The sequence below is a fragment of the Rhinolophus sinicus genome, linkage group LG07 (genome assembly GCF_036562045.2).
Source record: "Rhinolophus sinicus isolate RSC01 linkage group LG07, ASM3656204v1, whole genome shotgun sequence".
NCBI lineage: Eukaryota > Metazoa > Chordata > Mammalia > Chiroptera > Rhinolophidae > Rhinolophus > Rhinolophus sinicus.
The window spans coordinates 66,659,790-66,673,269 of record NC_133757.1 but is presented as its reverse complement, the minus strand read 5'-3'; the positions used below and the strand labels follow the sequence as shown (position 1 = coordinate 66,673,269).

The window sequence follows — 13,480 nt, the reverse complement described above, 5'->3', positions numbered from 1 at the left end:
TACCTCCACAGTGATAGGAGATGGCCCCTCTATTCTTCAAGCTGGGAACTTGTACTCCCTCGTCTCTGCCGTCAAAGCCTCTCTTAGGCACCTGCTCTGGGCTTGTATGCCATCTGGGCTTCGTGCCAATCTGGGCCTCTTGTCTGAGGCCAATCTGCAGTGCTGGGTTGGTCAGAGAACGGATTTTGAACACCAGCTCCTCATTTCAGGAGGATTTGGTTCTGTAAGTACACTGGTTTATGTGACTAACTTGTTTTTTTGCCCCTGGTCTGTCTTTTCTCTTTTTTTTCTTCCTTTTCTATTTGTGTCTTAGACACCAAACTGATGGGGAGCTCTGTATCTATACCTTCTGAGAGCCCCCTAGGTTGTGTATTAGCAAACTGGTCAACTTGTAATTAGAAGCCAGTAATATTTTATTGTAACACTGCTTGGCCCATATACATTCTAAACTCCAAGAAAAAGTTGCCTTTTAATGGGTCTTTAAATTATTGTTCTTTTTTTGAAGTTAAAATTGTTTTGTATACCAACTCTATATTCAGAAACTTTCCAAAATAAGTCTTAAAAAGTTTTTCTAACTTTCTGTAACTTTCAGCATCTTGCAGATAACCTCAAATGTAAACAAAGGGTTGCTGCAGCCGCTACTTGAGGCTGAGGTAACTGAAGAGAAAAAAAGACACTTTTAAACGCAGGTGGCAAGGCCCCACCCCACCCCACAGCCTCTTTGAAGTTGTGAGGGCAACTATAAGATCTTAGGTTCTCTCTGTAATTGTTGGTGGCTCTGTTTATATATATGGTCTCTAATATTTGTATTTGACTGTGTTTTATATATCACAAAGTTGTTGCCTCTAGATGGTATTACCAGTTTTGTAATGTTTGATTGGCTTAAAAATAAGAGATTAAGAGCTTATATTAATTAAGATAATAAAAACTAACTCAAGTACTTCTCAGGATCACATGATCTAAGAAATATTTGATACAAAGGCTAGTTTAACTTTTAGTTAAATAGTCGTATCGTTTAAGGTTATTAACATTAAATATGGTATCTTTTGTTTTACCTGAGTTTACAAAAATAAATTCATGTTATCTCTATTACAGAATTTGTCAAGAAAATAGCTTGGGTAATAATCAACTTTGAAATCTCAGAGTTAAGAACTATTAAATAACTGAAATAAGGTTTAGAAAAGAATTTTCAGTAATAATTGTATATAGGGATGTTTGGATGTGATTTCTCAGCATCTACTGGTAACTTAAGATCTTGGTTTTGCTCAGTTGTGTGGAATGGTAAAAGTTATTAACTACATGTTTCAAAATAACGAAATACTGAAATGTCAATTATTGGATTGGTCAGAGTTTATCTTCTTGCCACAGGAACATTAAAAGATAACTTAAGATCTGTTAATGAATATATCTTGTATTGTACTACAAAAGCCTATGTTTTTGAAAGGTACAAAATATATTCCTCAATTTACCAGCAGAAGTGCTAATTACTTACTTTTGGTCATCAGTAAAAATTAAGGTTTTGAAGGTTATGGATTCTAATTAATATATAAAAGGAAATAATGATGTGTAGTTTCAAAGAAGATACAAGGTATGAAAATACATTTTTAAGGGAACTAAAAGAAAGTAGTTTGTCTTAAATAGAGTTATTTCTGAGTGAGTGAAAAGAGACAAATTAAGATGGACTGGGAAAGCTGTAGAAGGCTTGTAAAGAAAAATTTTGAGAGAATTTTAAATATGGTTAAGTTACATACGATTAACTAAGTAAATTTAAATATCAAAGATAAGCGAGTATAAAATTCAAGTTGAGTTTACTCTCTCTGCCAAGCAAGACAAAGTTGGTCTAGTAGTAGACTATTGGTCTACTACCAATATTATGAAAAAGTTTTCTACCTGAAGAACAAAGATTACATGTGTCATCAAAATAATTTTCTATGTTTTATATTGTCTCAATCAGGACCTGGTTATTCCGAAAAAACTAAATCTAAAAACTAAGCTTTGCTAATAGTTATGTAAACTTCTGTATTTTAGGACTACTGGGGTTCATGTGCCTTCCTCAGTGTCAGAGTATAGGCCAATATAAAGAAGCTTAGCCTAAATTTTTTTCTAACCTGGCAAGGAATTCTGACCCATTGTTGAATCTAAATGAAAAGACACGGAACCTAGCGAAGGCCAGGAAATTTGTTTAAATATCTTTAACAACCGAGGCAGGGGACAACGAGGAATAAAGGAACAGTGAGACTACAGATGAGGCCAGAGACAGGCCAGACTTTTGGCTGCAGTTATAGACAACCCAGGGCTGAGGCCACCTCAGGGCACCCCAAAAACCCCAGAAGAGGAAATGACAAATAAAAGGAGCCTGCTTTGGATATGGAAGCCCAGACCACTGCAGTAAGGAGTGTCCTAATCCTCCAAAGCAGCCATGCCCCTGTGCAAACTAAAAGGGCACTGGAGGAGGGATTGCCCCTGTTCCCAAGGGAGCAGGGACCAACTCTCTCCCCACAAATGGCTGTAATTGACTAATGGACCTGAAGTTCCCAGAGGCTCCCAAACTCTTCTCATCACAGGGGTGGAACCGTGGGTGATCTTGACGTGGCAGGTAAGCCTGTTAATTTCCTTATTAATGTAGAAGCCATTTATTCTTTCTTGACCACTCACTCTGGACCTATTTATTTCCTCTAATACCTACTTGGCTGTAAAGATAAAAAGCCCCTAGATTTAGGCTCATTTTACTCAGTCTGTTCCTTACCATTGGTCTATACCTTAGAGGAAATGTAAAACAGACAAATCAGACTTAAAAAGGACTCTGAAAAGTTTTGTCAGGAGACCTCTATGCCCTGGCTCTAATTGCTGCCCATTGCTTTGGAGTCTGACCTCAATTCTATTATTTCCTGTATTATCAACTTAGGAAAAAATCCAGCAGGCACTCAAAATACAGGGACTGGCACCTCCCCCAGGCCGGCTCCTCTACACATTACAGCCCCTTAAAGTCTAACGTTGTAAAGTCGGACTAAGTACTGTTGAAAGCCTAGAGGGGGAGGGGTCTCTAACAGCCCAGTTAACTCCTAAACAGAAGGGACCCTTTACAGTTCTCCCAAGCACCTCAACTACTATCAGGCTGCAAAATGTCAACAGCTAGATACCCTTCCCTCGAATCAAACATGTTTTATTTAAGTCTCCACAGGACTCCCCCAGAAGAAAGACTATTGCTTCTGTTCCTGTATGTCTAAACCCTCATAAAAAGAGGAGATAAGACCCAACTGGTTTTAACTGGTTCTTCACACATGTGCAAACTGCCAAAACCTTCCCGTTAGTTGAACTCCAGCCTAATTATAATGCAATTAGAATGGAATGAACATTAAGGCTTGTCTCCCCCCACACCCCGTGGGTTTTTCTGTATGCATTCTGGGAAAGAAAGAAACTGGTTATATAACCAACATATGTCAATCAAATAACCTCAGTCTATATGTCACATCTCCTGCCATAAGGAAATTTACCTACACTTTCCTATATAAGAAAAAGCTAACCTAAAGTTAGGTGCAGTTCTTTGCCCTGGCAGAGGTCAGCTTCTTTCTTCTTGAATAAATTTACTTCCTTGCTCTCCTCATTTCAGGCTGAGTCTGTGAATTCTTTTCACCTTTTGCAAACGACCAGGGGTTAATTTCAGTGACACAACAGAAACAACCAAAGTGCCCTTTGATGGATGATTGGATATAGAAGATGTGATAATATACACACAGTGGAATATTACTCTGCCATAAGAAAAGATGAAATACTGCCATTTGCAACATGGGTGGATCTTGAGATTATCATGCTAAGTGAAGTAAGTCAGACAGAAAAAGGCAAGAACCATAAGACTTCACTCATATGTGGGACATAAAACTGAAAGCAACAAAGGAACAAGACAAACAGAAAAACAAAAACTCAAAGATAGTTTAGTGGTTACCAGAGGATAAAAGGGGAGGGGTGGTAGAAGAGGGATAAAGGGGGTTATATGGTGATGGAAGGAGAACTAACTGGGTGGTGAGCACACAATGTGAGATATAGATGATGTAATACAGAATTGTACACCTGAAATCCATGTGATTTTACTAACCAATGTCACCCCAATGAAATGGCCAGATGTCAGCAAAATAGTAGAGCAAGCACCTCCAAAACCGTTTCCCATAAAAGCAACAAGAAAACTAGCAAAACTGATCAGAATCAACTTTTTTTTAGAACTTTTGAAATTAATCAGGGGCTTGGAGCAAATTAGGGAGTATTTACTCACAAAAACAGCTGAATCTCAGTAAGAATCATAAGCTTTGTGGCATTTTAACTTCCTCTAGTCCCACCTCCACTCATTAGTTCCCAGTGCCTTGAAAAACAAAACCCACACTTGTCACAAAAAGCCCGGAAGCCAGTGAAGGGAGCAGAACAGGACTTAAAAGCTTCCAAGGCCTCATTCCCAGAAAATTGTCATTTGACCTGTCCACTAGTTCCCTGGAAGATCCCATTTGCAAGAATGTCTATATTTGACCTGACTCACAGCTCCCAATACAAAAAGCCTCTTTTCCAGGATTGGCGGTCAGAAACAATTGTAGACATTTAACTTCACAGCTGCCGGTGGCAACAAACAGTTGGAGCAAACAACAGACTAAAAACTTGAAAGACAAAGCTCGGTAATGAGATGTCCACAGGGGCTTTATAGTGTTGCAGTGTATTCCTTGGAATCCAGAAGGCCACATGCACTAACTGCTCAGGCAGTGCACATGCTTAGGTAAGCCCTGAGAAGACCCTCAGCTCTCACTCGGGCTCACTGTGAGGCTCTGTGCCAACTGGGGAAAAGGCTAAGGCAGAATTCTCACCTGCCGGGCTGAAAGTTGACAGTGTGCCCCACTATGCACATAGAGCCCCTGGGCAGAGACTGGAGACTTACTGGATCCAGGCATTTAAGGAAACCTCTGCCCAATCATTAAAGATAAGGAAGTCTACAAAAGAATATAGACTTCACAAAATGAATTCAGAAAAATCACTAAACATACAAACAACAATGAAACAGTTTTCAACGAAAAAATTAAAAGACACAAAGAACAACAAGAAAATATGGCCCACAAGCACAGAAGCAATCACTAACTGCCTCAGAGAAAGTACAGACACTTGATTTGTTAAACAACAAATTTAAATCATCTATTTTAAATATATTCAAAGAAATTAAGTAGGCAACTTATGGAATGAGTGAAAATATTTGCAAAGCACAGATCTGATAAGGGGTAAATAGCCAAACTATATAAGGAATTCATACAACTCAACAGCAAAAAAGCAAATAATCCAATTAAAAAATGGGCAAAGGAGTTGAACAGACATTTTTTTCCAAAGAATTCAAATGGCCAACAGATACATGAAAAGGTACTAAATATCACTAATCATTAGGAAAAGGCAAATCAAACCACAACGAGATATTACCTCACACCTGTTAAAACGGCTATCCTCAGAAAGACAAGAGATAACAAATGTTGTTGAGGACTAATGATGTGAAGAAAAGGGAACCCTTGTGCACTGTTGGTGGGAATGTAAATTGGTGCAGACACTATGGAAAACAATATGGAGGCTCAAGAAATTAAAACTAGAACTACCTTATCACCCCACAATCCCACTACTGGGTGTACATCCAAAGGAAATGAAATCAATATACCAAAGAGATATCTGCACCCCCATGTTCACTGCAGCATTATTTACAATAGCCAAGACATGGAGATAATTTAAATGTCCATCAATGGATGAATGCATAGAGAAAATGTGGTAATGTGATATATATAAATATAAAATATAAATATAAAAGACAATATAAATGATTTTGTGCTTGTAACTTGTTTTACTCCTATCTAAATGCAGAAAGCAATAATTATAAATATGTGCTGATTAGTACACAATGTATAAAGATGTAAATTTTATGAAAATGAGAGCACAAAGGAGAGCAGGTAACAGAGCTACAGAGGAGCAAAGTTTCCGTATGCTACTGAAATTAAGTCACTATTAATCTGAACTATACTGTTATAAATTAATATGTTAATGGTAATCTGCCAAGCAACAACTAAGAAAATAACTCAAAATACATAGTAAAAGAAATGGCAAGGGAATTAAAATCTTACTACAAAATCACAACACAAAAGAAGGCATTAATGAATAGAACAAAAATGACATAATATATGAAAAACAAATAGCAAACTCTATCTTATCAGTAATTGCATTAAATGTAGATGGATTAAACACTACAATTAAAAGTCAGAGATTGGCAAATGGATTTAAAAACATGATCTAACTATATGCTTTCTATAAGAGACATACTTTAGATTTAAAGTCAAATAGGTTGAAAAGTAAAAGATGGGAAAAGATATTCCATGTAAACACTAACCAAAATAGAGCTAGAATTGCTATAAACAAAATAAACTTTAATATCAGACAACATAGATTTTATCAGACAAAATAGACTTTAAGAAAAAAATTATTACTAGAGACAAAGGACGTTTTTTAATGATAAAAGGTCAGTCTATCAAGAGGTTATAACAATTATAAAAATATGCACCTAACAGCAGAACCCAAAAATTTGAGACGCAAAATCTGATAGACTTGAGGGGGGGATAACAGACAATTCAACAAAAATAGTTGGAGACTACAATACCCTACTTTAAATAATGGATAGAACAACTAAACAGCAGGTCGGTAAAGATATAGGAAACCTGAACAATACTATGAACCAACTAGACATAATAGACACGTATGGAACACTTAACAATAGCAGAATACATTTTCTCCTCTAATGCACATGAAACATTCTCCGAGATAGGCCATATGTTAAGTCATAAAACAAGTCTTAATAAATTTAAAAGAACTGAAATCATTCAAAATATGTTCTGTGGCCACAATGAAAGAGCAGAAATCAATAACAAAGAAATCTGGAAAATTCACAACTATGTAGAAATTACACAATACACTCCTAAATAACCACAGGGAAAAGAAGAAAATCACAAGGAAATTTTTTAAATGTTTTGATATAAATGAAAATGAAGATACAATATACCAAAACTTACAGAATGCAGCTAAAATAGTGCTTAGATGGCAATTGATAGGTGTAAACATCTGTATTTAAAAAGAAGAAAGATCTCAATTTCTATTCACTATTGTACTGGGAGTTCTGACCACAGCAATTAGGCAATATAACATATAAGATATAAAAGACATCCAAATTGCAAGGAAGAAGTAAAACAATCCCTATTTGCAGATGATATGATCTAGTATATAGAAGACCCTAATGAACACATACACACACACACACACACACACACACACACATACACACACACACCAACTAATAGAGCCAGTAAATAAGCTCAGCAAGGTCAACATACAAAAATCAGTTGTAAATCTATATACTGATAATGAACAGTCTCAAAATAAAATTAATAAAACAATTCCATTCACAATAGCATCAAAAAATAAAACTCTAGGGATAAATTTAACACAAGAAGTGCAAGACTTATACACTGAAAAACTGCAAAACATAGTTGGAAGAAATCAATTTAGTCTTAAGTAAACAGGAGGGACACTCCATGTTCGTGAATTGGCAGACAATATTGATAAGATGGCAATAACCCCCAAATTGATCTTCAAATTCAATGTGATCCCTATCAAAATTTTAGGTGCTTTTTTTGGACAGAAATTGACAAGTTGTTCCTAAAATTCACATGGAAATATAAGGGACCTAGAACAGCTAAAGCAATCTTTAGAAAAAACAACGTTGGAAGACTCACACTTTCTCCATTTCAAACCTTACTACAAAGCTACAATAATCAAGTCTGTATGATATCGGCACAAGGACAGACATATAGACCGAGGAAATAGCACTGAGAGTCCAAAAATAAACCCAGACATCTGTGATCATCTCGTTTTCAACAAAGGTGGCAAGGAATTCACTGGGAGGAAAGAACAGTCTTTTCAACAAACGTTCCCGGTGAACAGCCATATGCAAAATAATGAAGTTGGACCCCTATCCCACACCATGAAGAAAAATAAACTCCAAATGATCCAAGACCTAAATATAAGATTACAACCATAAAACTCTTAAAAGAACACATAGGTGTATATCTTTGTGACCTTGGATTAGGCAACGGTTTCTTAGATATGACACCAAAACCACAAACAACAATAACTCCACAAAGGACACCCTGCACAGCAGACAGGCAAGACAAAGAGGCCCACTACTGAATTCACCTAAAAGTGGGTGAATTGCGCATGCAGGGGACGAGGAAAGGGAGAAGTGCAGAGATGGAGACTCGCGGGCGCAGGACGCAGACCTAGCTCAGTGCTCCAAGCTCGCTGCTTCCCGGAACTACCGCAGCTGCGGGAGAGGGAAGAACTCAGACTGCTAGGGCTCCGCTTATGGCCCACAGGGCTGAGAGGGCAGCATATAACACGGCTGAACCCAAAGCTCACAGCAGAGACCTCGGAGAAAAGACTGAGGGAAGAAGGCTGAAAACGATGGTTTAAGCCCGCACTGCTGAGCAGAGAATGGAAGCCTTAGGCACTGAGACTAGATGCCCCCTCCCTACCCTCCCAGAGCTTGCCCCGCCCCAGCCTGCCCGGTGCTAGAAGCGGAAAGTAGCACTGTCAGATCAAAAGAACAGAATATTTGCTGTTCGGAGAATGGTGAACTGCAGACACAGATTCGCAGCCCTACTAGTTTCGGCAAAGGGGAGGGAGCTGTGGAAGCAGGACCAGCTGTGGTGGAGGTTGCCGCCATTGCTCTGGGCCACCTCTCACCACTCACCCCACCCCTGGCCCCACCTATCTGGGTGGATCCCTCCAGGAGTAAACAGAACTGCTGAAACATACAGGCTCTGAATCTGGTGCAAGAAGAGGTTGGAACTTCAAAAGTTTTCTGCATACCCACTAGGACACTGCGCCCTGAGACCCAGGTGAACTATTAACAGAGGAGAAGCCCATCTCCTAGGGAATCCCCCAATTGTGTGGAAAGCTGGAATAGTGCAGATAAAACATAGCATTACCATGTGAGAGAGAGAAAAAAGGCTGCAGTCGGAGAGAAAATAAAATATTCTACCAACAAGTACTGGAAAACAAAAGAAAGACTTCTTCCTATCAACCTGTTGCAGAAGCCACTCCTGTAGATGTCTAGGAAGAGAAATAATAAATAAGTAATTGCCATGAATAACCAAGGCAACAAGATAGCTCAGAAAGAAAGTGAAAAGTCTCCAGAAAAGGAACTTAAAGATATGAAAATATGTGACTTAAATGACACAGAATTCAACACTGCAGTTCTGAAAAAACTCAACAAGATGCAAGAAAACACAGAAAGGCAGTTTAATGAACTCAGAAACACAAAGAACAACAGGAGCATTTTACGAAAGACTGAAATTTTAGAAAAGAACCAAATAGAATTTCTGGAGATTAAGAACTCATAGAAGAAATTAAGTATGAAATAACCAGCTTAGGTAGTAGAGTTGACCAGATGGAGGAAAGAATCAGTGACTTCGAAGATAGAAACATGGAAATGACATGGATGGAAGAAGAAACAGACTTGAGACTTAAAAGAAATGAAAGAACTCTACAAGAACTTTCTGACTCCATCAGAAAGAGCAATATAAGAATAATGGGCATACCAGAAGGAGAAGAAAGAGACAAGGGAACAGAGAATATATTCAAACAAATTGTCGATGAGAACTTCCCAAACTTGTGGACAGAACTGGATCCTCGAATCCAAGAAGCAAATAGAACACCTAGTTACCTCAATCCCAACAGGCCTTCTCCAAGGCACATTGTATTGAAGCTGTCTAAAATCAACGACAAAGAAAGAATCCTCAAGGCAGCCAGGGAAAAGAAGATGGTAACCTACAAAGGAAAGCCCATTAGATTATCATCAGATTTTTCAGCAGAAACTCTACAAGCCAGGAGGGAGTGGAACCAAATATTCAAACTATTGAAAGAGAGAAATCATGAGCCAAGAATAATATATCCAGCAAAGATATCCTTTAGATATGAAGGAGGAATAAAGACCTCGCCAGACATACAGAAGCTAAGGGAATTTTCTAACACACGACCTACACTACAAGAAATACTAAAGGAGGCTATTCGACCACCATCAACAGGGACAATTTGTGGCAACCAAAACATAAAAAGGGGGAGAGTAAAGGCCTGAACCGGAATATGGGAATGGAGAAAGAAAGCGTGCTGAAGAAAATGGAATACTCTAAATACCAAACTTTCTTTTACATAAACTTAAGGGTAACCACTCAAAAAAATCCAGAACTGAAATACATACTGTAATAAAAGAAGAGACAGAGGGAAACATCATAGAATACCACCACACAGAAATAATAGACAACAACAAAAGGCAAAGAAACAATGGAGACACAGCCTTACCAGAAAACTAAAGATAGAATGACAGGAAATCCTCACATATCAATAATCACCCTAAATGTAAATGGACTGAACTCACCAATAAAAAGGCACAGAGTAGCAGATTGGATCAAAGAACTAAACCCAACCATATGCTGTCTCCAAGAGACACATCTCAGCTACAAGGACAAGCATAGACTCAAAGTGAAAGGGTGGAAATTGACACTCCAAGCAAATGGTACCCAGAGAAAATCAGGTGTAGCCATAATGATATCAGATGAAACAGACTTCAGGGTGAAAAAGATAACAAGAGACAAAGATGGACATTTCATAATGGTAAAAGGGACTATACAACAAGAAGACATAACAGTCATCAATATTTATGCCCCCAATCAGGGAGCACCGAAATACACCAAGCAACTACTAACAGAACTAAAGGGAGAAATTGACCAAAACACAATTATACTAGGGGACTTAAATACATCATTGACAGCTATGGATAGATCATCCAAACAGAAAATAAATAATGAAATAGCAGCCCTAAATGACACATTAGATGAAATGGACATAATTGACATTTATAGAGCACTTCATCCTAAAACATCAGACTATACATTCTTTTCTAGTGTACATGGAACATTCTCAAGGATAGACCATACATTGGGACATAAAATCAGCCTTAGCAAATTTAAGAAGATTGAAGTCATACCAAGCATATTCTCTGATCACAAGGCTTTGAAATTGGATATCAACTGTAAAAAGAAGGAAAAACACAAATACATGGAGACTAAACAACATACTTTTAAAGAAGGACTGGGTCAAAGAAGAAATTAGAGGAGAGATCAAAAGATACATAGAAACAAATGACAATGAAAATACATCCTACCAAAATTTTTGGGATGCAGCGAAAGCAGTTTTAAGAGGGAAATTTATCTCATTACAGGCCTATCTCAAGAAACAAGAAAACTCCCAAATAAATAACCTCATGTTACACCTTAAAGAACTAGAAAAAGAACAAGTGAAACCCAAGGTCAGCAGAAGAAAGGAAATAACGAAAATCAGAGAAGAACTCAATGAAATAGAGAACAGAAAGACAATAGAAAAAATTAATGTGACAAAGAGCTGGTTCTTTGAAAAGATTAACAAAGTTGACAAACCCTTCACTAGACTCACTAAGATAAAAAGAGAGAAGACACTAATTAACAAAATCAGAAATGAAAAAGGGGACGTTATGACGGACACCACAGAAATACAAAGGATCATCCAAGAATACTATGAAGGACTATATGCCACCAATTTCAATAACCTAGAAGAAATGGACACGTTTTTAGAAACATACAGACTTCCTAGGCTGAACCATGAAGAACTGGAAAATCTAAACAGACCGATCACCAGTAACAAAATTGAATCAGTCGTCCAAAACCTTCCCAAAAGTAAAAGTCCGGGACTTTTCTAGCAAATCAAATACAACAATGCATTAAAAAGATTATTCATCATGACCAAGTGAGGTTCATACCTGGGGCACAGGATGGTTCAACATATGCAAATCCATCAATGTGATACATCACCTAAACAAAATAAAGGACAAAAATCATATGATTATATTAATTGATGCAGAAAAAGCATTTGACAAGAACAACATCCATTTATGATTAAAACACTTAATAAAATGGGTATAGAAGGAAAATACCTTAACATAATAAAGGCCATATATGACAAGCCCTCAGCTAATCTCATAATTAATGGTGAAAAACTGAAGCCCTTTGCTCTATGTTCAGGAACACGACAGGGCTGTCCCCTATCACCTCTGCTTTTCAACATAGTGTTGGAAGTCCTTGCCAGAGCAATCAGGCAAGAGAAAGAAATAAAAGGCATCCAAATTGGGAATGAAGAAGTTAAATTATCACTCTTTGCAGATGACATGATGCTATATATAGAAAACCCTAAAGACTCCACCAAAAAGCTATTAGAAACAATCAACGAATACAGTAAAGTTGCCGGCTACAAAATCAACGCACAAAAATCCATTGCCTTCCTATATACTAACAATGAAATCTCAGAAAAAGAAATACAAAAAACAATTCCTTTTGCAATTGCAGCAAAAAGAATAAAATACCTAGGAATAAACTTAACCAAGGATGTGAAAGACCTATATGCTGAAAACTATAAGACATTTTTGAAAGAAATTGAAGAAGACACAAAGAAATGGAAAGACATTCCGTGCTCATGGATTGGAAGAATCAACATAGTTAAAATGGCCATATTACCCAAAGCAATATACAGATTTAATGCAATCCCCATCAAAATCCCAATGGCATTTTTTAAAGAAATAGAACAAAAGATCATCAGATTTGTTTGGAGCCACAAAAGACCTCGAATAACCAAAGCAATCTTAAGAAAAAGAACAGTACTGGAGGTATCACACTTCCTGACTTTAGCTTGTACTACAGGGCTACAATAATCAAACAGCATGGTATTGGCAGAAAAACAGACACATAGACCAATGGAATAGAATTGAGAACCCAGAAATAAAACCACATAAATATGGACAGATAATTTTTGACAAAGAAGCAAAAAACATACAATGGAGAAAAGACAGCCTCTTCAATAAATGGTGCTGGGAGAATTGGATAGCCACGTGCAAAAGAATGAAACTGGACTGCTATTTGTCACCATGTACCAAAATTAATTCAAAATGGATCAAAGACTTAAGCATAAGACCTGACACAATAAACTGCATAGAAGAAAACATAGGTACTAAACTTATGGACCTTGGGTTCAAAGAGCATTTTATGAATTTGACTCCAAAGGCAATGGAAGTAAAAGCTAAAATAAATGAATGGGACTATATGAAACTTAAAAGCTTCTGCACAGCAAAAGAAACCATTGACAAAATAAAGAGGCAACCAAGTGAATGGGAGAAGATTTTTGCAAACAGTGCCTCTGATAAGGGGCTAATATCCAAAATATACAAGGAACTCATGCAACTCAACAACAGAAAAACAAACAACCTAATTGAAAAATGGGCAGAGGACCTGAAGAGACATTTCTCCAAAGAGGACATACAAATGGCAAATAGACATATAAAAAA

At 37.4% G+C, this 13,480-nt stretch overlaps 1 protein-coding gene across 5 annotated transcripts in view; it reads right to left on the bottom strand.

Moving 5' to 3' along the window:
* Nucleotides 1-13,480, bottom strand: part of RASGEF1A (RasGEF domain family member 1A) — a 116,232-nt gene that overhangs the window by 63,018 nt on the left and 39,734 nt on the right. For 4 of the 5 annotated variants that reach the window (XM_074337315.1, XM_074337316.1, XM_074337320.1 and 1 more), the window contains exon 2: nt 11,906-11,957. The exons of the other annotated variant lie outside the window; for it this stretch is intronic. In XM_074337315.1, coding sequence (XP_074193416.1) covers nt 11,906-11,941 — 36 coding nt within the window. In that variant the 5' untranslated portion in view covers nt 11,942-11,957. The remainder of the gene's footprint in view (nt 1-11,905; nt 11,958-13,480) is intronic. 5 annotated transcript variants of the gene reach the window in all.